A 27,403-nucleotide genomic window follows, 5' to 3' on the forward strand; every position below is an offset into this window, starting at 1 on the left:
CACATGTAACAGGTAAGTAAACACACACAGGGCCGCTACTACTGTGGGGACTAATAAAGCATTATGTTAACTCTAAGCACATAACAGCAACGTTTTACAAACCAGGTGCCACAATGCATGCTGGGAGCCGCCATCACTCCCAATCGGGGATGTGGCAAAACATTTTTATCTCAAACTATTGCGATATTAAACCCTACTATGGATGATCCATGCGCTCTCGCCTCGTATCGCTTTTTTTTATGATGATGAAAATATAGCTATAAACCTCTAGTGCCGTCGCTTCTCAGTGAGCCGAGTCACCATTTTACGTGTCATCTACGAGGAGCTGCTCCTCCTCAGAACGGACTAAATTGGCCGGAAGAAATAAAAGAAGCAGCAAAAACAAATTAACCGCGCGTGCGCTAGCAGACTCGGCCGGTTAAGTTTAGTGAATGAAATTTCGGCTCTTTGTAGGGAGCTGGTTCTTTTGGCTCGGCTCACAAAAAGAGCCGACTCTTTCAGCTCCCAAATGGCTCCTCGGATTCTTTTTTCTTGTCTGAAATGAATTTATTACCAAATTATGTGTACTGTGGAAAATAAATTACTAATGAAAAAATTACATGTTTTTTATTATTTATGATTATATGATATGTTTATTATTGAAATTGTTTAATTTCTGATGTGTCCCCCAGTGAAATAGAGTTTGAGACCCCTGGGTTAAAGGGTATTTTTGTGTTGTGTATGTTTTTAGATATAAAATATTTACATCTAAATATCGAAAATGGACATTTTTCTAAACATTTACCAGCATCTCCACAAGCATTCATGTTTCTTCTACTAAAAACTTTTTTTGAATTCAAAGTTTTAATGTTGCATTTGTTATTATAAAATAACAAAATATACCCTTCAAATGTTAGCAGAATACCTGAATACCATTAGCCATTACATGTTTCTACACACACGTGAAATATTTGACTGGGCATTGTTTAACAACCACCATTTTATATTCACTGTAATGCAAATGACTTCTAAATGATGTCTCTTAGGTCCAGAAATGGGATGAACAGAGAGAAGAGGGGACATTCCCGGGAAAAATCTGAATCAACAGAGGTGCAATGTTGCTAAGCCTCTTAATTCATGTAAGAGTAAAGTGATTCATCAGTACCACTGAATGCTCATTCCTTCCAAGCGCTATTATACTACCCAACAGAGCCTATAATAAATATCTTTGAGTCTACACGTGTCTGCTGTCCTTCATGATAGATGAGAACAAGATGGACCATGCATAGTTCATCCATATACACATTTTATTTGTCTTTTTTGAAATAAGCCTAGATTTGATATACAGGTTTAAACAAGATTAGAAAAATAAATTGACCCCCCCCCCAAAAAAAACAATGATCACCCCATGCTGACCAATGTTGTCACACGTACTGAAAATACACTTGAAATGCAGTACAAGGAGTGCGGAGGATGATTTATTTACTAAGTTTGTCGTGTTTTAAGAGAATGAATACAGCTAGTGAGACTTTTAGTCCATGCAACGAGTAAATATACCTTGAAATGTTTTGTATGACGGCAAAATGTGTCCCACTGTAAGATCATTGAGCTCAATTTGAGGTAAAGTTTCTGCATATTAGAAGTCGTCTTTCTGGTGAAAATCTTACAACCAAATTGCTGACGTTGCTAAACTTCAGTAAAAGGTCACTTGGAGTTGAAGTGCTAAGCTAAAGCTAGATTTCATTTGAAAAAAAAAACAAAACACACCACGACGCTACTTTTATGGAGCCAAACGTGTACTTTGAACTACACATGAATATGCTAAGATAACATACGGTGTCCCTGCTTTTATACACTTGGAAATTGTTAATAGCTAGAAAGAAGTGTCTGCATAGCCTTGCATTTGGTTACCAGTGGATTCAATCAGCATCATTACACAGTCAAGTAGTTATTACATGGATGTATTTACACGCCACAGGCAGCAAATATGTGCAGCACAAGTCACAATTAGCAGTTACAGATGAGTACAGGCACGGTAATGAGGCCGGCAGAATGCAGCCTGACAGGTCTATTTCGCCTGGCACTGAGGGAGAGACTAAAAATATATGCAGGAGTTCTCCAACCATAAAGTGGAATATAGAATATTGTGTGTGTGCAACGCAAACCCATTGTGATCGGTGCAAAAAGCTGTCCTCTCCAACGTGCACGTCTCTGCATTGGAGTCTTCATTTAAAAAAGGAGGTTTCCGCCCACCAGGGGCTTAAAAGTGACGTCCATCAGTACCTCCTCTGTCCGTGTTTGCCAACATCGGTCATGCAGGTTTTAGGCCGAAGAGCTTAAAAAATAAAATAAAGTGGACAAATATTTACAGTAGCTATGTCGAGTAAATATGGATACAAATATTTTTTACGCTGCTCACCTGGGTCTGCTGTCTGCTTCTTCTTGTTATGATGGACTATCTGGTTCTCGTTGGTCATCTTCACATCCTGGTCCTCCACGTAATTACTGCAACAGGAAAAGATCATGGAAGTATGGAAAAACTGGAAAAACGTTGAGTGACGAAGCGAGGAGGACATGTTAATACACACTGAAGCAAACAAAAGGGGAGCCAGGTGGGTTGCTACATTTCAAGGGCAACTGGGGGCTTCACATCGTCAATGCGAAGAGTGACCACAAGGGGGTGCGCTATTACTCACTGTTGGACGGGTCTGCTGCCATGGGGGCTGAAGTAGAGAAGAGCACAGCCGGGTTCATACTCACTTCCCCACACGACAAATGGCCTTGTATTTGATCTCTTTCACTCACGTCAAAGTCTTTCGCTTTTTTTTTTTATTTGGCTAAAATAAATAAATAAAGTCTGACGTCTGATGCATCATATTTCCTCATACAGTGGGGCCATTATTTACTCACCTAATATTTAGAATGTACATAGAAAAAACCATTACAATAATATTAATTATAATTCTGTATTGTATTGTATTGTTACTAATTTGAACAAATGTATTAGGCCACCAACCACTGGCTTCTGTATTATGTTGCAGCTTCCCTACTTTTTATGTTCCTGTATGGTTACTACACCGCAAGTAGAAGCTATCAACATTATATTTTTAATGATAAAATATCATTATTATTGTTAATCATTCATTTGATCAATTTACTGCTTTAGAAAAAAATCGATGTAAATATGATGATGATGATTATGTGATTAGAGTGGCTGAATAAAGAAGATCACCACTGTTAATTTTGCAATGACAAATTCACTAAAGGCTCTACTGCCTCCTAGTGGGGTATTTTTTTCCTGAGGGGTGCAAGAAAGGAGGGGTTTATGAGGTTACGTGTTGAACATGAATAATGTCGTTTGGTTGCTTTAAAGGTGCTACAGTACGTACTGTATTATAATCATTGGGGTGGAGGCTACCATTTGAGGAAAGAAGTGTAGCTATAAAAATGTAACATGCCGAGTATAACGCATTGCACTGCCGCTATAAAGGCCATAACATTAGGCACACATGCACATTCCAATAACATCAATATCATAGTTGTGACTAAATGTAGCTAGTAATATTTTAGGTACATGGACAAATATTAAAAACCAAACTGCTCTGTGATGGCCATATTATCTTGATTGTGCACCTAATATTGTGGTCTCAGAGGCAGGCTTACCTGATGACGGTGTTCCTCTCGCGGTGTGCAATGTAAGCGTTGTCGGTGAACAGGATAGTGTGGTATGGCACCACAATGTCGCACGTGGGCAGAATGCCGTGGCTCATGTGGCTCACGCTGTCCAAGATGCCGTTGTACACCAGTAGGTCGTCCACTAGCAGCTACACACACACACACACACAGATATACAGTAAAGCATGTACAGAAAGCTTTTGTTGCTTAAAAAAAAAAAAAAAAAATAGCCTACAAGTGGCAAAAAGGCTCACCCCAAATTCTTTAACACCCCTTTGTGGGGTTTTGGAGTAGTTCCACAGTTTAATCATGGACACGGTCACCGGTTGATCAAAGATGACATACACACGGTTCACCTGGATGCAAACAACAGATTAAAACAAGAGAAACGGCAAAAAATCCTCTCTTGCACATCCTCACCAGCCCAGGGAGCACAGGAGCCAGCCAGGTGTGCCTGCCATCCTGCGTGCTGTTGATCCCGTCTATTAATTTATCCGGAGTCCTCACGTCGCCACTCACATTGTCCAGTACATTAACGCTATCTGGGAAAGCTGCAATGTCTGGCATACGTTGAGGAACCTGTTGCAGGTTTGAAGAAGCAGCCATTCAACTGCATGGAAATACTGCACTGGTTAGAGTCGATGAGTGGTCTCGGTGGTCATTCTAAGTCTAATGTTGCGCAATACAAGAGCTGTATCAAAAACGTCGTTTTAAAAGATGATAATGCTCGTCTTAGGGGAAGGACCTTCTTCCTTCTCATTTACTGTTTTGTATTATTGTGTGAATGTTGAGAAACAGCTGCATGGTGGTTCGCATGTTGGCCCCACAGTCAGTAGACCGTAGGGTCGTATCTCCGTGTGAACTTTGCACGTTCTCCCCATGCCAAAAATACGCATGCTAGGTTAACTGGAGACTGTAAATTGCCCATAGTGACTGTGGTTGTGAATGGTTGTATGTGCCCTGCCTACTCAAAGACAGCTGGGATAGGCTCCAGCATGCCCATGACCCACCTAGCGGTATGGGTGGATACTAAGAAGCATAAGCATGCTAACAGTTAGCATGTTAGTCATTCATGTCAGTATGCACCTAGATGGCATGGATTAAAATCATTCTTGCTGGGTGCTAGCATGCTAACTGTTAGCATGTTCGTCATTTTGCACATTTGTCAACCCATTCAAACTATTCCATCATATTCATGATACATTTCAGTTGTAGTGCAGCTTTTCAGCATTCACACATCATTTCTACAGAAAGTCCTCCTCTACTATTCCAACAACTAAATTGGCTTTTGGGGCCCTTAATATACTCAAAAACTCACCTCACTTTGCAAGCAGTCTGGCAAAAATGTACATATTTTAGTGGTACCAGGCACCATGCCCTTAGAACCAGACAGCATCGCTTCCCAGAGAGTGAGAGAATATGAGCACCTACCACCAATAGCTTTTGTTTGGCATAACAAGATGCTCGAAAGTCATCAAAGAACATATTCTGGAAGACACAACAGAAGTCAGCCATTTCGGTTTGCAGATGCCACTCTTCCGGGATTTGGACTGTTTTAAGATTGTAGTATGCAGTGTTGTACAACCACAGTACATCACACTTGGAGCTGTTTCTAATAGTGTTGAAATGAACACATCCTTGACTTGTTAGGACTGCAAAGAAAGATACTGTTGTCACTGAGGCTGATCTTCTCGTGGTTTTGGTTGTAGAACTCCACACCATTGAGGCCGATGTAGTAAGGGTCCCCCCAGGTGGTTAACAGCTGCAGCTGAAAGATGACTGGCAGGCAAAATAAATGAAGGAATACTAAATATGAGTTTTAATAGTAAACACAGTCTTGTAATGGTTGCGTTTCCTAAAAGGATACATCCACAAGGCATGATGGGAGCCTCATAATCCATGCTGGCCTGTTCTGCTTTCTTAGCACTTCGTCTGAAGAGGACACAAGTCAATTGTTAAACCCCTTTCTCTTATTAATTAACACACAAAATAGTGCATACTCACTTGTTGGGGTATTCATCGGCACTCTTGTTCTCGGTGGGCGTCTGGATGTAGTCCACAAAGAGGATCTCTTGAGCAAAGTCAAAGTGACAGTTGCCTGGTCCTTTCCTGATCAGAAAGCCCTCCACCGGGGAGATGGCCACATCATCCATGATCAGATGGATCACTTTCACCTGGGTACATATTAGGAAAAACCTATTATCATCAAAAGTCATTCATTTAGACCACGTGTGTCCAAACGCTTTCCAGCGAGGGCCACATGCTGAAAAAGGGCCACTTTGACATTTTGTAAACCAACACATGTACATATACTAAGAAGTTATGTACTGGATGTTTCAAGGGAAAAAGTTGCATCTCATCTCATTTTATTATGAACTTCGCCCCCCCCCATTTTTTTATTTATCTAAATTTTCCAAATATTTCATCTTCTTAAATAATCTTCATAAATTTTCTTCTCGTAATATTATAACTTTATTTAATATAACTTTCCCCCCCAACTGAATTTTCCAAGAATTACAACTTTATTTTGTTTTGTTTCTCATAATATTATGAATTCAATATTTCCCCCCCATGCTACTAAAATGACAAATGAATTTTCCTCATAGTATTACGATGTTAATTCTCATGAAATTAAGACTTTATTTTTTGTTAGGATACAATCTTTTTCTCTTAATATTTTGTTTCATTCTTGTTTGGTTTTTTTTTTCAATTTTCCAACTATTTCAACTTTCTTCATGTAAATATTTTCCTCTAACATAACTTTTGCTGCAACCTCATCTTCCAAAAATTATGTTGTTTTGTTTTTTATTGCGTCTTAAAAATACATTTAACTTTATGCTACTAAAATGTTATTTTTCCTTATAACATTACACCGTTATTCTTGTAAAATTATGACTTTTTCTCATTAGATAACTTTTCTTTCTCTTAATAATAATAATAATGTTTAAAAAATGTTGCTGTTATTTTTTTTGTTTTGTTTTGTTTTCTTGTTAAATAATTTTTTAGAAAAGTGCTACGGGCCAATAAGAAAACAGCCGCCAATGTCCCTCGGCTGCACTGTGGGCACCCCGATATAGACCTTTAATGTTATTTATCTTACCCCTCTATATGAGTCCTCGGAGGACTTGTTATAGTTCCAAATGCGGAGCCCAGCAATGGTCTGGGCATGTGGAAAGGTGATGGTCACAGTGTGGGGCTCTCCATAGGAGAAAGGAATCAGCCACATGTGATGGTCATCGGTGGTGATGTTGTGGCCGTCTATAATCCTGGGAAATGACAAAGGCAGCTTTCAAAAAGAGCATCAAGCATAGTAATGTATTGACGCTAATATAAGACGCCCATGAATAGAAGATGGTCCCTCCTTATCAAGATCTGTTTTAGGAAAAATATTTTCCCGGACAAAAACCCACTACAAAATATCAATAGATCATATTTTTTTCTGTTATTTGATGACTCTCCTTCACTGATCACCATTATCTTAAAATTAGCGTCCTAACTCGTGTTTTTTTCCCAGCATGTGTCATCTGCGTCGTGGCTGCATCTCTCCAGATCACTGGTGTGTGTGTGTGTGTGTGTGTGAGAAAAGCATTGACTCGCTGAGGGAGAAGCTGTTTGGCGCCACTTGTTTGCAAGTATAACTCTCTAGACCAGGGGTCCCCAACCACCAGACCGTGGCCCAGTACCGGTCCGTGGGCGGGGCCGAACTGGGCTGAGGAAACCTTTCAGGCGCAATGATAAAAAAAAAAATACACACACACAAAAAAAAAATACTTTTGTAAATAACTAAATACAATTTTAAGTAAATGAACATAAATTTTGGAAATATGGGCCATTATTTTATTAAAAAAAAAATATATAGTTCGAAATTTTTGCACTTTTATGTTGTTTGTTACGAGTGTCTCACTTTGACAGTCCTTGAACGCACCATCGTACGTGCGCTAGCCTTCTCCCACTCTGCACAGATTGTCAACTATACTGTATTTTTATCGGTTTTCTTTCACTTCATATTTGCTCCCAAATGCGGATACTCTGTGAGAATGCATAGAGGTAAAGCTTGATGACGTTATCGAGTGCTCTGTATTCACTTTGTGCTTTTAATTTGATGTTGTTCCTGTCTTAGTTTTACACAATACATACTAAATTAAATAAATTACATCGCTATACGACCCCCCCCCGGTCCGCGGAGATTTCTGGGAACACGCGCCGGGCCGTGGGTCCAAAAAGGTTGTGGACCACTGGTCTAGACCACGAACGTGAGACGACCAGTCTTTTTCAGATTTTATGTTTAAACTCCATCATGAACTTCAACTTTACAGATGCCACGTATGCTCACAGGAATGGTAATCATGGTAATTTTTCCCTGCAGAAAAATTTGCAGTGGCCACAATTTGTGGAAATATGTTATTTTCATGAATATGTCAGACATACTTATCAAGGGTGCGCAAGTCATGTCCGTATTCAGGCAGGTCGTTGAGGTCTCTGGGTGAAGCGGCCATGATACTGACGTCCAAAGGTAAACCCTCTCCATCCTTTCCCACCACCTCCAGTCCTGTAAGACCCATGTAATGAGAGTCACCCCACGTAGACGTGAACTCCAGTCGAAGGCCTTGTGGAGTTGAGCAGAGAGGTATATTTCATTGATTGCAAATTTTTAAGACTGGAAAGAAGTCGTTAGGATGTAAACTGAAATATTTGTGCTCACACTTTCCAGTGTACATCCCAGGAATCTGCTCCATGCTCTCAGACTGGCTCACAGTGGCGTTGAGGTGAAGTTTCAGCTGAAAGAAACCATAATAATAAACACTGTTAAAATAAAAGAATAAATGTACTTTTTCACGACATTGTAACATGAGTGTGCGGCCCGGGGCTAGAGCCGGTTTCTGACCACCGCACTTATTTGCTCCACTTTTGAAAGAAAAGACATTCAAATGGACTATTTTGAAGTTATGTGTTTTCATGACATCATAGAGGAAAAACAACCTTCCTCGTGGAAATCATAACGCCTCTCGCCAAATCGTATCTAGATGAGCTTGCACCATGTATATGCCCACCACTTCCAAAGCAGTTTTTTTGGGGGGGCGCTGCTTAGAGTGCAGCTTCAGTAAGTAATGATGTGGACGAGTTAAGTGGATGCTAATATCACATTTTTAAGTCTTATGCAGCAATCTTGTTTTGAGCTGACAAATCTTAAGTAAGTTTGATCAAGTGTAGAATTACTACAGCTTCTGTTTGGGCTGCTGGAAAAAAAAGCATCTCACGTCTCATCATCTGAAATAATGAGTGAAGCTGGGAACATAGAGTAGAGGTAGAAACTTTATAGTGTGTCAAAAAATCCACTATCACCAACACGTTTCAAAAGGCTGGACTACAGCATGATGAAGAGGATATCTCTAAAGGGCTAATTTGCCTTGAGACAAAAGTGATACGGAGAGCGACAACAAAAGCGAGAGAGACTGAAAGTATGTGATGAAGGAATTATGAGGCTTTTCAAATCTGACGTTGAAGACGACAACTTTAGTGGTTTCAGTTCCCAGGAGCAGGTTGAAGACGGCAATGAATGACTTTTCTGGTGGGCTACTGTTTAACCTTGTTACACGCACTGTTCGGTGCTGTTTGGGAAAAAAAGTATTTATTTAATCACAAGCCAAAAAATATTTCTGTGTAATATTTTTCCATGTACTATACATCCCATGTTACTACGTGGATACTTGAGGCTTATAGACTGGTGCGGCCTACTTATGTACAAATCTTTTTTTCTAATTTAGTGGGTGCAGCTTATATACTGGTGTCCAGAAATGATGGTACTTACGGCAAGGTCCTCCTCTCTAAAGCCAGCTTGTGTGAAAGGTCTTTCCTCTCCCTCTCCATCTGCAGTGCGTGGTCTCTGCAGCTCCTCTTCATACACGGGATTGTCCAAGCCTTCATTTTCACGAAGGAAGGTTTCATCAAAACGGGACATTGCCTCCAAGATCTCATCATCAGTAGTAAATAAAATAGTGTCTCCGAACTGATCCAATCCTGCATTCAAAATAGTGTAAGCTGTAATGTAAAACAAAAGCAAATAACATGTAGCAAAACTTCTTCCATACCTCCAGAGAGCGTCCCAGAAGCTTTAGCGATCTCGCCCCTGAAGATGCACCGCCCATCCAGCAGCATCTCCACCTCCTTTACCCCTCGGAAAGAGTGGATACGTGACTTGTTGTAATTCCACACACGGATCATGGCAACCTGGTAGGGATGTCCAAATTCCAGAAAGATCATGTGGCTACGTCCAGGCGTGAACGGGGCAAGCCAGAGGTGCATGTCGTCCTGTGTGCGATTTACACCGTCGATCAAGTTGGTGACCACGCGGGGATCCTTGCCGTAAGCTGGGAGTATGTTGATATCTGGGGGGTCGGCGGTGATGTGGGCTGGCTGGAGGGGCTCTCCACTGGAGCTGAAAACCTCTAGGCCGTTGAGGCCAACATAGTGGCGGTCCCCCCAGGTGGACACAATGTTAATGACCAATCGTTGGCCTTTGGGAAGCACCGGGATCTCAAACTCCTCCTCTGCTTCCATGAAGGAATCCCCGTCAGGGACCTCACATGGGAGCTCCCGGGCGGCTAAGGAGGAGGAAGCTGTGCGCACAGAGGCAGCGGAGGGGTTGATGGGGGCCGTAGTGGGACCGCGGCTGTGTTGCTGCTGGAAGTCATCAAAGATGTCGCCCTCAAAGCCCATGTTGGAGATGCGACCACGCTGACACTGGTTGAACTTTGTGAGGGAGTCCCAGGACTCCATTAGGCTGTCATCCTGATGGCTGTGCAGAAGGGGCCTTGGAGTACGCTGCCTCCTGCTGGTGCTGATCGCCACCTCTGCAGAAAACAAACGCAATAAGGTCATCGTTCATGAGGAGCCAATATGTGTCAAATTTGTATAAAATTGTGACAAAGTGCTCATAAACCTGTGTTTGACAGAACAGCAGCTTTTATGTGTTGCTCCTCCATCTGCCTGTTTCGCAAAGAGCTCCTTCGCCCGCTGAAGGGCCGTTCCTGCTTTGGCTCTCCGAGCTCATCCAGCAGATCGCAGCTCATTTCCAAAGAATCCACCTTGCACTGTGCTCCGTTTGCTGACCTCTCCCCTCCCCTGCACACCCGGCCTGGGTTACAAGCCAACTCCGGGAGCAATGAGGAGGACGAAGCCGATGGAGATTTGGGTTCTGCGGGTTGCTGAGGCACCAGCCAGCGTGGCTTTTCTCTGCTTGCCTCACAGCCCTCAGGAGCGGCTCTTTTCAGGGGCTGCAGCCACTGGGGGGTCATTCGCGATGATGACGGTTGCATGGTGACCGTCTGCGACATGGGGACTGAATGGTCAGCCTGCTGCCTGTGACTGGGACGCTCCTGTGAGGCGGACAGATCAAAAGAGTTCCTTTGTGCAGAGGAGCGCCGACCAGAGATTGATGGAAGAGGCATGTGCAGACCCTCCTGTGTGTCCATCATAGCTTGGCTTGATGCATCTGATGGTGGCAGGGCGGAACTGTGGTGCTGGTGCGTGCTGCTGCCTTCACTGTCCTTCCTATCATCATCATGCCTCTGGGGGCTGGCCCCATGCAGATTGTGTCCTGAAGATGAAGGGCTGGAAAACAAAGAGTCTGAAGCCTGGAAATCCTGGAGCTCAATTGTGGTGCTGTAGTCAAAGACCTGATTGCCGCAGCCTCTCTCCAATTCGCCCTCAAAGACCAGCGTGCTGTTCAGGTACAGTTTTATATCACGTGCACCAATGTCAAGTTCCTGAAAGAAGAAAAGAAAAGAAAAAAAACACACTGAGTTGCAAAAATAACTCATTCTATTTATAATGCACTTTGCAAGGTGCTCAAAGACAAGTTGTCACAAAATCACAAAGATTATTTGCCTTTTCAGTATTTTAACAGAAGGTTTGAAACTTCCACTTCAGCTTAATAAAAACATTTATGCACGTAAAGGTTTTTAAATGAATAATTACCACCAGCTAACCAGCTTTGTGACATCAGTAGCGCAAAACAACACACCAATCATGTCTTACACTACACGAGTGTCCATCTCATGTACAAAACCACCACTCGGTTGAAGCATGCCGTACACTTTGAATAATTTGTACACAAAAAAGCAGTGAATGAGTCCCCAAGCTAGCTAGCACTAAGTAGCCCTTGTGGATAACAAGACATGACTACAACTTAAATCCGCCTGATCCTCCTGGCATAGAGCTAACTCAAACTTGGATCAGCCTAGATTCTTCCCACTCGCATCTCCTTACCGGATGGGGTCAAGCACTCACTCAGAATCCGCCAAACTTTAAGGAAATTATTATGGTGGACTAACAAAAGCAAAAACAATACCTATCGGGCAGTAGCACTTAATGAACAGCGGTGAGGATGAAAGAAAAGCCCATGTTTCCTCTTGCACTAATCTTCCAGGCTAATCTCCCCCTGCTCCACATTTGGACAGACTGAGTGGCAGCACAGCCAGCCATTGCTTAAAGAGAACTGCACGCCTGACATAACCAAACAAAAAGGGTCACTTCACATTAGCAAAAACAACACACGAGCATGTGGGAGAGCCACAAATGAAAATACAACTGATAGGAAATGACAGGGAAAGCAACGCTACTAACATTGAGGCTTCTGTTGTAGTTCCAGATTTTGATGCGAGATACTCCAAAATCTGCAGAGCGCTCCGTGTTACGGATGATGAAGTAGAGCTGGACGGGAGGGTGGAAGGGACACGTCCACATATGGCGTTCCTTGGTTGTCTGTAAGCCCACAAGTAAATCATCATGTGGTACTGCATGTAGTTTTTGCAGATGAGGATTACATGTATTTATTTACTGCATTTGGCTTCTCTCAGGTCGCTAAATAAAAAAGGTATGAAAATGGACAAAACTCATTATGATGCGGTACAGTTCTTACAGCAGTGTAACGTACCACCATAATAGGTAATACATATTAAGTGACCATATTTAGCTGAATATACAGTGGTATGAAAAAGTATCTGAACCTTTTGGAATTTCTCACATTTCTGCATAAAATCACCATCAAATGTGATCTGATCTTTGTCAAAATCACACAGATGAAAAAACTGTGTCTGCTTTAACTAAAACCACCCAAACATTAATAGGTTTTTATATTTTAATGAGGATAGCATGAAAACAATGACAGAAGGGGGAGGAATAAGTAACTGAACCCTCTGCCTAAGGAGACTTAAAGAGCAATTGAAACCAATTTTTACCAAACAATTCAAGTCAGGTGTGTGCCCAATCACTGATGAGTGGTGTAAAGCTGCCCTGCCCACTATAAAACACACAGAATTGTTAAGAATTGTCTTGATTAGAAGCATTGTCTGATGTGCACCATGCCTCGCTCAAAAGAGCTGTCTGAAGACCTGCGATCAAGAAGTGTCGATTTGTATAAAGCTGGGAAAGGAATCAAAACCATCTCTAAAAGTCTGGATGTTCATCAATCAACAGTCAGAGAAGTTGTCTACAAATGGAGAGAGTTTGGCACCGTTGCTTCTCTCCCAAGGAGTGGCCGTCCACCAAAGATGACGCCAAGAGTTCAGCGCAGAATCCTCAGAGAGGTAAAAAAGAACCCTAGAGTGTCTGCTAAAGACTTACAGAAATCACTGGCACAGTCCAATATCTCTGTGCACACATCAACTATATGTAAAACAATGGCCAAGAATGGTGTTCATGGGAGGACTCAACGGATGAAGCCACTGCTGTCTAAAAAAACATTGTTGCTTGTTTAATGTTCGCAAAAAGGCACTTGGACACTCCACAGAAGTTTTGGCAAAATATTTTGTGGACTGATGAAACCAAATTTGAATTGTTTGGGAGGAACACACAACGTCATGTGTGGAGGAAAAATGGAACAGCTCACCAACATCAACACCTCATCCCCACCGTGAAGCGTGGTGGAGGATGCATCATGGTTAGGGGCTGTTTTGCTGCCTCAGGGCCTGGACAACTTGCGATCATTCATGGAAAAATGAATTCAAAAGTTTATCAGGATATTTTGCAGGAAAACCTGAGGCTGTCTGTCAGACAGTTGAAGCTAAAAAGAGGATGGATGCTGCAACAAGACAATGATCCAAAACACAGAAGTAAATCAACTTCAGAATGGTTTCAGAAGAACAACATACACGTTCTGGAGTGGCCAAGTCAAAGTCCACACTTGAACCCCATTGAGATGCTGTGGCATGACCTCAAGACAGCGATTCATGCCAGACATCCCAGGAATCTGACTGAACTACAGCAGTTTTGTAGAAAAGAATGGGCCAAGGTTAGTCCTGATCGATGTGCCAGACTGATCTGCAGCTACAGGAAGTGTCTGGTTGAAGTTATTGCTGCCAAAGGGGGGGCCACAAAATATTAAATGTGAGGGTTCAGTTACTTATTCCTCCCCCTTCTGTCATTGTTTGCATGCCATCCTCATTAAAATATAAAATCCTATAAATGTTTGGGTTTTAGTTAAAGCAGACACAGTTTTTTCATCTGTGACAAAGATCAGATCACATTTGATGGTGATTTTATGCAGAAATGTGAGAAATTCCAAAAGGTTCAGATACTTTTTCATACCACTGTATGCTGATGAAATATACATATATACACACATATGTATTAAATTCCATTATATAAGCAGTACCAGTGTATAAGTCGCACCCACTAAATTTAGAGGAAAAAATAGATTTGTACATATAAACAGTGCAGGCCACAAGTTTGGACACACCTTCTCATTCAATGCAGTTACTTTATTTTTGATAGCGCTGCAAACCCTTGGTGTTCTCTCAATGAGCTTCATGAGGCAGTCACATGAGGTGGTTTTCACTTCACAGGTGTGCCTACTTAGTGGAATTTCTTGTCATATTAATGTGGTTGGGACCATCAGTTGTGTTGTGTGTGTACAAACTTTTGGCCTGTACTGTAAGCCGGACATGTCCACATCATAAAATGGCATATTGTGGCAAGCACATGTCTGTAAGGACTAGGCAGCTCTTTATTTGACAGGAGCCAATCATGAGCCATGAAAAAACTCACAACAAGCTTGTCAACCCATTGGAAATTGCAGGAGGTCATTATTCAATATAACAGTCTGAGTCACGGTATCATCCTACAAATAAAACTAAAGTCATCACACAGCAACTTAACACTCAAAAGGCATACCTAATAAATGTGCAAACATGTACCAGCCATAAATTAGCCACACCACTGTATTAGCCGAACAACTAAAGGTACATTTGTTTGGACAAATATAATGATAACAAATATAGCTCATAATAATAATAACCAAAATCACTTAAGTTCTTACATGAATAGCTATAGCATTGTACTGCCAAAAAATGTAATTCTTATGAGCTATTTTTGTTGTCATTGTTATATTTGTCCAAACAAAAAGGTACCTTTAGTTGTATCAGGCATTAAAATAAACAAACTGAAGAAACAAGGGTGGTCAAATCATTTTTTCCATGACTGTGTATATACAGACCCTTTCCAAAAAATTAGAATGTCATGGAAAAGTTGTTTAATTTCCATAATTCCATTCAAAAAGTTAAACTTTCATAGATTATAGATTCAGGGCCCACAATTTAAACGATTTCAAGTGTTTATTTGTTTATTTTTACATAATTTGGGCTTCCAGCTCATAAAACCCACAAAAACAGGAATTCAAAAAATTAGAATACTGTGAAGAAATCAGCCCAAATTTTGCAGGGCATGAATGTTTTAAACTGAGTGTCACACACTAATCATCTACTAAACTCAAATCACCTGCACAGGCTTCCCCAGGTGTCATTAAATTGCTTCAGTTTGGTTCAATTGTCTCAGTTGGGTTCAATATGGGGAAAACTGCAGACATGACAACTGGCCAGAAGACCATCATTGATACCCTCCATAGGATGGGTAAGCCACAAAAGTTCATAGCTAAGGAGGCTGGTTGTTCACAGAGTGTTGTGTCCAAGCATATCAATGGAAAGTCTAGAGGAAGGGCAAAATGTGGCAGGAGAAGATGCACCAGCAAAAGAGATGACCGTGGGCTTCAGCGGATTATCAAACAGGGAAGATTCAAGAATCTGGCAGAGATCCAGAAAGAGTGGAATGAGGCGGGAGTCACAGCTTCAAAAACCACCACATTCAGACGCATCCGGGAGATGGGCTACAACTGTCGGGTTCCTCGGGTCAAGCCACTTCTGAACCTGAGCCAACGTAGGAAGCGTCTCCACTGGGCCAAGGAGAAGAAGGACTGGACTGTTGGCCAGTGGTCCAAGGTCCTCTTTTCTGATGAAAGTAAAGTGTGCCTTTCATTTGGGAATCAAGGTCCAAGGATTTGGAGGAAGACGGGTGAGGAACAGAACCCAAGCTGCCTGAGGTCCAGTGTGAAATATCCACAGTCCGTCATGATTTGGGGTTCAATGTCCGGTGCAGGTGTTGGTAAACTCTGCTTTCTTAAATCCAAGGTCACCGCAACAGTCTACCAGAATGTTTTAGAGGACTTCATGATTCCTTCTGCTGAGGATCTGTATGGAGATGCAGATTTCATCTTCCAGCAGGACCTGGCCCCTGCCCATACCGCCAGAAGCACCAAAACCTGGTTTGATGCCCATGCCATCACAGTGCTTGACTGGCCAGCCAACTCACCGGACCTAAACCCCATTGAGAATCTATGGGGTGTTCTCAAGAGGAAAATGAGGGGCACCAGACCCAACAACAAAGAAGAGCTGACAGCAAGCATCAAGGAAATCTGGGCTTCCATAACTCCCAGGCAATGCCACAGGCTGATTGCTTCAATGCCACGTCGCATCGAGGCAGTGATTAAGGCAAAGGGATTCCCAACCAAGTATTGAAGATTGACAAATCTTTTTGAAAGTACCATATTTTGATTGATTTGATGTGATCCTAATTTCTTTCTTTTTTTTCCTGCAAAAACTGAGAAGTAAATGGTGATTTCTTCACAGTATTCTAATTTTTGGAATTCCTGTTTTCGTGGGTTTTATGAGCTGGAAGCCCAAATTACGTAAAAGTAAACAAATAAACACTTAAAATCGTTTAAATTGTGGGCCCTGAATCTATAATCTATGAAAGTTTAACTTTTTGAATGGAATTATGGAAATTAAACAACTTTTCCATGACATTCTAATTTTTTGGAAAGGGTCTGTACATATCCAGGTCAATACAGTCACCATATCAACTACTAAGCATTATTACAAAGGTTAAGGCTACATTTGAATGTTTTTTTATTATTACCATAGCTTGTGAATGCGTACCTAACAGTCATTTTCAATGTATGCGTACGTAAATCCGAAATTGTAGTTCTCGATTAACAGAATGTGCATGAGAATGGGTTACCCGGTGCAGACCGACCTTCGCCTTGCCATTGATGAGTGCCGCCAGATTGCCAGGATAGTCTGCGTTCCTGATGTCAAGGTCATGAGGCGACACGTACAGCTTCTTGTTTGCGGGGCCGAAAAACTGCAACTCGGTCAGGCCGACCTGCAGTTCGTGGCCCCAGTTGGACAGAATCTCCATGGTGACGTAAAGAGCAGGGGTGACCTCTTGGGAGCGCCTCGGCTGCCACAATGACAACAGAAAGTGCTCAAGGATTGCTGAGTCAAGGAATGTTGACCTGGAGTGTCTTACTCACCAGCGTTTTGCTGCAGTCTGTTCTGAAACCCTGAGGAATGTTGAAGGAGGGTGCAGCTTCCAGCTCCTCCAAGGCTTTCAGCAGTTTGTGCTGCTCCCTGAAATGCGACATGACGCACATCAAATGTACTGTTCTGACTTCTGCACCATCATCGCTATGAAAGTTAAATATCTGGGAAAGTACAAAGTGCAGTGGATCACTACAAATACAAGCAGCATGATTATGATCTGCTTTTTGTGTCTATTCGTCATATTCTATCATCAAACCTGGAGCCCATGAGGTTGATTCTCTGCATGGCCAGAGTGACACTGCCATCCTCTCGATCGTTGCTGTTGCGCTGCACTAAGCCGTTCATCATCTGGTGGCCTCTGCCCTGGATCAAGTGAAGCAGAATGGAAAAGTCAGATGCACAAAAAAAAAAGCTTTTGGGATAAGGTTTAGTCGCGAGCCAAATCTGTGACTGGATTAAAAGCATACAGTGAAATTCGGAATGAGGTCATAATGGTGGGGGGGTGTTGTGCAGACCATGTTGTGAGTGAAGAGCTCAGGACTTCTGTTTTCTCTCTGGATGGCCTGGCACACCCTACGTGCGACCTCGTCTGGGTCTTCCTCCTCGATGAAAGCCCTCCTGGCTGTTGACAGAGGCCTCTCTCTCTCTGCTTGACTTGCAGGTCCTCAAAAGCACACACATGATCTTGATATCAAACCTGTAGTATGCAGAGACATGTTCTCAAATGTTGCAAAAAAAACCCCAAACTTACTTGTATTATCCCAGCTGTCTTTTGAAGGAGGTCTATCTAATGTTTTGCTCTTCACCAACATTGGCTTACAAGGTATGAATGAGTCACTCTTTTCCTTCCTCTTTGCAGACAATGAACGCTCAAGCTTACGACCTAGAAATAATAGGAAAAAAAAGTGATGAAAATAAAAATAAAAATAAGCATATAAACAAATTATAGTAGACTCTCATACCTTTTAAAAATAATAAAGATAATATTTTTATATGTTTTCTTAAACTGCTGTATGTTTGGACATGTTTCAATTCAGACCCCTCTAAACCAGGGGTGTCTAAAGTGCAGCCCGGGGGCCATCTGCGGCCCGGCACTCATTGTTTAATGGCCGCGGCAAATTCTAAAAACATAATTTAACAAAAAAAAGAAAGAAAAAAAATTAATAAAACAGTAAAAATTGAAAAATTAGCAGTAATTGTACTAAATAAAGTGAATATAGAGAAAAAAAGTTGTCATCTATTGAGAAAAAGTCGTAATTTTACAAGATTAATAATGTAATATTATGAAGAAAAATGTAATTTTAGTAGAATAAAATTTAAATATAAAATAAAATAAATACATTTTTGAAGACGTAATACTATGGCAAAGAAACACATAAAACAAATTATTTTTGGAAAATTAGGTTGTAGAGAAAGGGATAACGGGGCCCCCCTCTGGAGCCAGGCCTGGATGAGGGACACAATGGCGAGCGTCTGGTGGCCGGGCCTACGCCCATGGGGCCCAAAGAGAGGACATGGGTACCCCCTCCAATGAGCTCACCACTCATGAGAGAGGCCAGAGGGGCCGGGTGCAGCGTGAGCTGGGTGGCAGCCAAAGGCAGGGACCTTGGCGGTCCGATCCTCAGTTACAGAAACTAGCTCTTTGGACATGAAATGTCACCTCTCTGGTAGGGAAAGAGCCTGACCTGGTGCACGAGGTTGAGAAGTTCCGGCTAGATATAGTCTGACTCACTGGAGAGTGCTCCCTCAGGGGGCTCCCTCTTTCTGCTGGGGGGACTTCAACGCTCACGTTGGCAGTGACAGTGAGACCTGGAGAGGCGTGATTGGGAGGAACGGCCACCCTGATCTGAACCCAAGCAGTGCTTTGTTATTGGACTTCTGTGCTCGTCACAGATTGTCGATAAACACTATATTCAAGCGTAAGGGTGTCCACATGTGCACTTGGCACCAGGACACCCTAGGCCGCACTTCCATGATTGACTTTGTGTTCGTATCATCGGACCTGCGGCCATATGTTTTGGACACTCGGGTGACGAGAGGGGTAGAGCTGTCAAGTGATCACCACCTGGTGGTACGTTGGCTCCGATGGTGGGGGAGGATGACGGTCACACCTGGCAGGCCCAAATGTATTGTGAGGGTCTTCTGGGAAAGACTGGGGCTTTTTGGCTCATGGAACTCCAGAAGCAGCTGACAGGTAACGGCAGGCCAAGCGGTCTGCGGTTCTGGCAGTCGCTGAGGCAAAAAGTCGGACATGGGAGGAGTTCGGAGAAGCCATGGAGAACAACTTCGGAGAGATTCTTTGAGAGTTTGCCGAACCAGTCGGCATGTGTTTTGTGGACTTGGAGAAGGCATTCGACCGTGTTCCTCGAGCAATTCTGTGGGAAGTACTCCGGGAGTATGGGGTATCGGACCAGCTAATTCACAGGCTGTTCGTTCCCTGTATGACCGGTGTCAGAGTTTGGTTCGTATTGCCGGCAATACGTCCGACCTGTTTCCAGAGAGGGTTGGACTCCGCCAGGGCTGTTCATTATTTTTATGGACAAAATTTCTAGGCCGCAGGATTGGGTCTCTGCTTTTTGCAGATGATGTGGTCCTGCTGGCTTCATCGAGCCGTGAACTTCAACTTTCACTGGATCGGTTCGCAGCCGAGTGTGAAGCGGCCGAGATGAGAATCAGCACCTTCCAGTCCGAGTCCATGGTTCTCGCCCGGAAAAGGCTGGAGTACCATCTCCGGGTCGGGGATGAGATCCTGCCCCACGTGGAGGAGTTTAGGTACCTCGGGGTCTTGTTCACGAGTGAGAGAAGGATGGAACACGAGATCGACAAGCGAATTGGTGCGGCGTCTGCAGTGATGCGGACTCTACATCAGTCTGTTGTGGTGAAGAGGAGAGCTGAGCTGAAAGGCAAAGCTCTCAATTTACCGGTCGATCTGCGTTTCTACCCTCACCTATGGTCATGAGCTTTGGGTAGTCACTGAAAGGACAAGATTGCGGGTACAAGCAGCCGAAATGAGTTTTCTCCGTAGGGTGGCCGGGCTCTCCCTTAAGGTGAGAAGCACTGTCATCTGGGAGAGACTCGGAATAGAACCACTACTCCTCCGCATTGAGAGGAGCCATGGGCATCTGGTCAGGATGCCTCTCGGACGCCTCTCTCGGGAGGTGTTCAGGGCAAGTCCGACCGGTAGAACGCCTCGGGATCCGCCGGAGCTGGACAAAGTAGCCGGGGAGAGGAAAATCTGGGCCCCCCGGCTAAGGCTGCTGCTCCTGCGACCCGATCTCGGATAAGCGGTAGAAAATGGATGGATGGATGGATGGAGAAAGGGATAATATTATGGGAATAAAGTTAAAATATTAAGGGAATAAGGTAATAATTATGAGAACATATGAAGATATTGGGGGGGGGGAGCGTGAGCGAATTTGATACTAATACGCTTTTCACCTACTGTATATCACAAAGCTGAGATGCATTTTTTTTTCCTTTCCAAAATATATTACAATTTTTTTTTTAAATTATACTAAGTGGCCCTTGCTGGAAAAAGTTTGGAAAGCTCTGCTCTAATAAGACACAAATCTGATCATTAAAAATAATATGTCAAAACATGTAATAATGCAAGCAGGTTTTTAGCACCTTCACAGTCAAGTACTTTAACACCTGTACACTAAACACACTCTTTCCCAAACTCATGGTTTTGTAGAGTGGACATGGTTTTATGCCTATTGTCTAGCTACTGTCTAATAATAACTATATACAGTATGTACACACACGCACGTGTATATGTATGTACTTATACAGTATATATATATATATATATATATATATATATATATATATATATATATATATGTATATACACACATATACACATATAGATATATACATATACACATATATATATAGTATATATACATACATACATACATATATACACATATATATACACACATATATATACATATACACATACACACACACACACACATATACAGTACATATACACACACACTACAACAACGCCACCACGTGTCTTTGTCCAGGCTGCTCAGTACAATATGGCTTAAGTGACAGTAAATGAATCTATCATACTATATGAAATACAACAAAATGCTCATAACACACACACACACACAGTATATGACCCCCCCCACATCTGATTTTTCTGTATTCTGCGGTTTTAAATCTATGCGTCTGTAACGCATTATAAAAAGTGTGTGTCCTGTAGTTTTATTGTACAGTAGTTAACATTGCCTTTACAAGATTTTACATTGTACAGTTTGACCTTGAACTGATCAATGGTTTCGTAATTCCAACAAGTCAGACCAGCCTCTTTTATGTGTTTGACCTCAGAGGTTCCACTATAATTTGCTTATGCTACTTATGTATAGGTCAGTGCTGATGAAGCAGATGAGAGAATCAATAGACATTTATATATTATAGTGGACTGTGGCACCCACCTTTCGGTGCAGGCCCAAAGTCAAGAACAATAAGGTCTGCTGGGTCTGAATGGCTATGGGAAGTGCTGGGCCGTTTGTCGGAGGAAGACCTGGAGGAAGACACAGGAAGCCCCAGTTCGTCTAGACTTTCCGTGCTCTCCTCCCGCTCGATTTGCTCCTCCACCCACTCTTCGTCTGACTCCTCCCCTGCTGAGCCGCGGCTGCTGCGCCGCATGCTGTTTTCTAGGCTGCGCCTTAAAACCTGGTTTAAAAGAGGTCAGCGGTAACTGTCAATCAAGGAGGCGCACACACCGATATGCACACCATTAATTAGGGGAATAACATACCTTATGTGATCATCCTCATTCATTTTCCCACTCACCTTTACTTCCTCAAGGTTGAGAAGCACCTTCTCGCTGTGTTCCTGATTTGCTTGTCCTCCTTGGCTCTCGGGCCGGGAACCGAGGCAGCGCAAATGCTTACAGGTGTCCCTTGGCGAGCAGGGAGTGTGAGGCGAGCGTGGGCCGGAGCTCTGTGTGAGGAGTGGTGGTGGGAAGGGGGCAAAAGGAAGAGATGGAGAGATGCTAAATAGTACAGACAGCTGCAGCTGACACACACAGCCCCTCCCCTTAACAGCAAACACCCCCACACACAGGCTTGGTTCTTTGCGCACTCTACCTCCATGTCTATGCTCTCATAGGGCTCAAAATCATCAGAGTAGCGCTTTTCTGGGCATATCTTCAAACCCAGTCCATCCTCTGTTCGGATTCTGATAGAATCCTGTATAAACATAAAAAAACAAAAAAAAACACACAGTTTCCATCTGAAGGAGGGATAGTGCCAATAAAGTTATGTACCTGCACCCATTCTTTCCTCTGGACCTTTCCTGGGGCTGTGTGGCTCCTCTGCTTGTGGCTGTCCTCCAAATTATTATCTTCACTTAGCTGGTAGGCGCTTTGAGAGACATCTGCTGATGAGTCACAGCACAAAAAAGGAACATGGAGAGAGTGTGCCGCACGGCGTTCGCTTGTGCACAGATGGAACATGCAATTATGCATGCAGATGGTCCAGGGCACATACGAGGAGGAACAGAGAAAACCTGCTGCAAGCTATAAACTGTCACTATCATTTATTCAGCGAGGACTGGGAATCATGGCATGCCAACTACAGGCTCATGAGTGGTGGCTATTAACAAGCGCTCCATATGGTGGGGGCGAAAGAGGCAAAAAGGCAGCTTCATGAGCAAATATAATTACTGACGTCAAAACACTTTCACATTCTGTGACGATGGACAATTTGTTTGAAGCATCATTTTTCATCATAAAATGACTTAATATTTCCCTCAATGAACCACAGTTACCCAGTGCCGGCAGCACTCATGCAGCCCCAGACCATGACCCTACCACCACCATGCCAAGACAACGATCTTCCAACACACTTGTGTTGGCAGCTATTGAGACAATAATGGCTGTGTGTTGACTCATTTCCAGTGGATAGTAAATCTATACTGCTACACAAGCTGCACGCTGACCAATCAAAGTTACATTTCTTTACTGTAGTCCTTCCCCCTTGAGTGTAATAAAAATAAAACACATACTACACTCTTCGCCAAAGATACATGACCGACACAAGTGAGTCTCTTCACACTCTACACGCAGCTCACTCTTGAGTATTATTGTTACTTCAGCCATACTGTACTGAGCAGCCAGGGCAAAGACAAAAGCGTTCCTACTGTGCAAAAAGTTAAATTTCCAGTTCTGTGGTTGTAATTATACTTTTACTATACTCTTTTCTGTCACTTTTACCTTTTTGTGGTGGCATAGCATCACAAAAAAATACAGTATGTAAAAGACAAAAAAAAAGCAAAATATACCCAATGAGTTATTGCTTGCTGAGCTGTACTTCCGGCTTGTGTTTGTGGGTTTTTACCAGTCCAGTAAGTGCTCACCTGCTGTACGTGCAGTCCTCCAAACGGGCGTGGCACTGGCAGGCTTGTTGTGCTTGAAGCTCTTGCATGGTCTCTTGCAGGATTCCGCATTGGCGCCATTAAAATAAAGAGAAAAGCCTTGCTCAAGTCTTTCCAGCTCGATCTGCCTGGGGCCTTTGGCTTTGAGGCGGCTCAGGATCCTGTGGACCAAAGACAACTTAGAAGAGTAACCTCAGAAGATTGCTTCTAACTTTCTAAAAACACGCAACCAAGGACTGGAAGTCATGCACGAGCTGAGCAGCTTGTCTGTGACATATAATCCTTGTGTTTGACCAAGAGCTCCTGCTCACACTTCACCTGTTTTTGTGCTGAAGGGCGATTAAATATTCATCCACATAGTCATCCGCGACAGGCTTCTTTCCTTGGTACGCCTTACTCGCCTTCAAGTGCACAAACACAATGCAAAAAAAGAGGTCAGGAAAGCCTAGATCATAAAAAAAAAACCAAGTACAAACAATATTAAAGATGGGTGTCACGAGACATTCAATCACAAGATGAGCCGATACAATAAGAGATTGGGTCTTATTGAACGACATGAGACGAGATTAGATTTTAACATTAGTTTTCAGAAAACTACAATGAAAAAATGTAAGTAATATATGACAATATATTGCAGTCTACTAATTTAATTTCTACTACGTTACACTCTTCTGCGTGCTAGCGGCCCCACCTCCACCCACTGAGACAAAGACACTGTTTGCCTGACAAAAGGGCTCATTCTATTCATGCCATTGTTCTATCGAACAAACGCGCCAAGGTGCTGAAACTAATGCACAGAGTGAACTCTCTCACTGCCTGTTTGGAGGTGAGAGACAAAGAAAACAGAGACACATGGACATGGCAGTAAATTACGACCGGAAAAATTATCAAGTTCCTTTTCTTTTATTGTGCAATTAATTAATTTATTATCGACACAGGCCGAGTGCCCACAAGACATTTTCTTTCTGAATGAGAAATCTTGTGAGATGTCTTGTTTTAATCTCACGAGATCTTAATAATAATAATATTAAGATATGTATACAACTTACATCTTTTGTTTAAAATTAACTATAAGATTAAATATGGGCCATCAACATCAAACTATAAACCAATGTAGCATGCACACAAGATTTACAACTAATTTGATCCCACAGTAACAGAATCTAGTCCACTGTGAAAGAAAATACATGAATTATCATTACTTACAACAACTAAGCACTTAGATTACGTGCAAGGCAGAGAAGAAAGATGAAAATCCCAAATATCCCTTACTTGAAAATGACCAGAGGCCAACTAGGCTACAGCATCTGTCAATGAGCTGGGAGGGAGCAGAAAACAAGCAAAGCAGGACAGAGGAACACAGAACAGTCGTTATCAGAGCTGAAATACAGTCAAGAGGATAACAGCGAAAGTAAAGAGCCTCTTTCGTGACGTGCAGAGTAAAAAAGCGCAGCAGACTGAACTGAACCGAGATGAGTGAACACGCCAAGCAAACGTGGCCTACCTCGTTATTATTATCCATCATGCGGCATCCACATCACCTTGTGGTGCGTTTCGGTGCCCTCGGAAAAAGCACCTACAGCGCCTTCTGACCTGGGATATCCGTCCAGAAATCAAGAGGGCTGCATCCACCATGTATAAATAACAATGGAAAGCTGTAGGAAGAAACATTGATTTAGCATTGCAGCTAACATGGTTACCAGGATAAATGTGCCTCTATACAGTACAGCTTCTTTATTACATGTCACGATCATATTTCTCTATGGAAAAATGATGACAAACTAACCTTCTTCTGTCTCAATGCCTCTAACATGCTCCCTGTTTGCTTCCAGGTTGTTTTCCTACAGGCATCCATCTTGGTCGAGCATTCTTCCAAAAATAAAGCATTGCTTTTATGGTGTTCACGCTTCAGATGGAAACAAGGTTACCTGTCACAATAGACAGCAAGGGAACACAAATATCCACAAGCTCGTCTTTAAATATTAAATAAAATACACGTGCAAACATGTTTTAGATATAATTTTCAATGACGTTACCCTGAAACTGAGAAATGGGGTTACATTTGACTTGTTGGAATAGCATAGCATGGGCTCACGGTTACATGACAGTGCATAGCTAATATCTTCCTTCGTTTCTATTACAACTAGACATTAACATTTACCACAAAAAGTAATACAGGATGATAAAAAACGGTAACCAGCACAGGCAACATAGTTAGCATATGCTAATAACGTAATGCTAGCCAACGAGCACCCACCTGAAATGTTTTAATGACAAAACCGAATGGGTACTAACTATGATGTAAACCGTAGCATCTAGTTAGATGTTAAAATACATTACAAGAATAACTTACCGTCTTTGTGAATGTTTTGTTAGCAGTTAACTTACAAATGAACGACTGTTTTCCTCATGCGTCCAGTGTTGTGATGGGTTACCAGTATAGCGCTCCGCCAATCAGGGGAGCCACAGGCGTCTAAAACACGCCCCCTTACGTCCCTGCAGCTCAAACGGCTTTAAGAAACCTCTTGACAGAGTAGCTTTAACTATTCGTTAATTAAGGCACACAACCCTCGACTAGCAACAGTGAAAAGTTCAACACTGTGTTTATTCATTATAAATCAATACAGTTCATATAAAAAGGATAAGATGAGGTCTGACATAAAACCGTTGTGGACGTAAACTAAATAGATCAGGGTATGGTCACTCTCTTGCCACACGATTCATAGCAGACTGGTTAGCACTCATTCACCCACCAACACCCGAGTCAATTAATCTACACTCTGTGAAAGGTTTAAATGGAATTAATGCGGCTGACATCAATTTGTGCCAAGTGTTGTAAGTGTAGCGACCTAGCATGCCATCCATAAGAGTTTTGTGCAATCTTATTAGATCGAGCCATCACCAGTCAACACTGTGCACTTTTTTTATATAGGCTGTGTCAATTCTTGACCACCTGGAGGTAAACATTTTTAAGCTTTGCATGTACTGTAACAGGATGGAGACCAACACATAGCTTTAGCAGATTTGGGTTTCAAGGAAAAGGCAGCATCATTGTGTTGTACACACACTTAGCTGCTTCTTGAAAAGAAATGGACATTTGTAGATATCAAAGTGAACAGGGAGCATTGTAGACTATTTAAACAAGTTACAAACCTCACTTGTGACTCAAACACCACTTCTCCAAAATTAAAGCGGGTCAGTTACTATGGAAACAGGATTTTCAAAAGGTATTGGTGGGGATGCAAATGAAACCGTCAAATGAATTACAGTATCTCCAGATATAAAATGCCCTTGGAATAGAATAGATCTGTTTGCCATGTTGTTGCAGGCCAACAGTGGTGAAGGCAATACTAGTGCAACTAATTCCATACTCACAGCACTGCAAGATAGAAGCAAACAATACATCACATTATTCCAATCAAGATAAGCCTCAAATTTCCAAAATTGTGGACTACCCCACCACCCCACCGCCTTCCCTTCTTCAAGATACAATACAAATCAGCAGTGTGACCAGATCGAAAGGAATAATTTATAAAATAGTAGTAAATGTTATGGCTTTTTTTTTTTTTTAACCAAGCCAAGTTTGTTGCACTATGGTAGGTAGGTGCAAGTAAAAGTGGACCCCAAGCCCTGCCACTTAAAGGAAAACTGCACTTTGTTTTTTTGTTTTTTGTTTTTTTTTTGGGGGGGGGGGGGGG

General features: G+C 42.4%; 2 protein-coding genes across 8 annotated transcripts in view; one reads left to right on the forward strand and one right to left on the reverse strand.

Annotated features, from left to right (window-relative positions):
• The window catches only part of LOC129168418 (cytochrome c oxidase subunit 6B1), a 210,160-nt gene extending 208,944 nt beyond the window's left edge, over positions 1 to 1,216 (forward strand). For all 3 annotated transcript variants that reach the window (XM_054753667.1, XM_054753657.1, XM_054753677.1), the window contains one exon: positions 1,026 to 1,216. In XM_054753667.1, coding sequence (XP_054609642.1) covers positions 1,026 to 1,079 — 54 coding nt within the window. In that variant the 3' untranslated portion in view covers positions 1,080 to 1,216. The remainder of the gene's footprint in view (positions 1 to 1,025) is intronic.
• On the reverse strand, positions 247 to 27,399 carry LOC129168281 (katanin-interacting protein). Of its 5 annotated transcripts, none has more exons than XM_054753380.1 (30): positions 26,094 to 27,398; positions 25,492 to 25,633; positions 25,210 to 25,360; positions 24,024 to 24,106; positions 23,688 to 23,866; positions 22,597 to 22,709; positions 22,418 to 22,519; positions 22,122 to 22,271; positions 21,761 to 22,001; positions 18,061 to 18,192; positions 17,825 to 17,973; positions 17,566 to 17,672; positions 17,300 to 17,396; positions 17,020 to 17,226; positions 12,280 to 12,417; positions 10,595 to 11,420; positions 9,744 to 10,505; positions 9,464 to 9,672; positions 8,357 to 8,432; positions 8,083 to 8,260; positions 6,755 to 6,920; positions 5,659 to 5,828; positions 5,522 to 5,586; positions 5,323 to 5,433; positions 4,075 to 4,214; positions 3,909 to 4,010; positions 3,643 to 3,803; positions 2,676 to 2,702; positions 2,399 to 2,484; positions 262 to 2,314 (listed from the first exon to the last, which is right to left on the reverse strand). In XM_054753380.1, the coding sequence occupies exons 3-30, from the start codon at positions 25,228 to 25,230 to the stop codon at positions 2,256 to 2,258; spliced, it is 4,857 nt and encodes a 1,618-aa protein (XP_054609355.1). In that variant the 5' UTR covers positions 25,231 to 25,360; positions 25,492 to 25,633; positions 26,094 to 27,398; the 3' UTR covers positions 262 to 2,255. The 5 variants fall into 5 exon arrangements, with proteins under 5 accessions (XP_054609379.1, XP_054609355.1, XP_054609346.1 ...); XM_054753371.1 differs by having other exon boundaries at positions 26,059 to 27,398; XM_054753404.1 differs by having other exon boundaries at positions 247 to 2,314; positions 9,464 to 9,573; positions 25,492 to 27,399.
• Between the last annotated feature and the right edge of the window lie 4 nt (positions 27,400 to 27,403).

The sequence above is a fragment of the Dunckerocampus dactyliophorus genome, chromosome 2 (genome assembly GCF_027744805.1).
Source record: "Dunckerocampus dactyliophorus isolate RoL2022-P2 chromosome 2, RoL_Ddac_1.1, whole genome shotgun sequence".
Lineage (NCBI taxonomy): Eukaryota > Metazoa > Chordata > Actinopteri > Syngnathiformes > Syngnathidae > Dunckerocampus > Dunckerocampus dactyliophorus.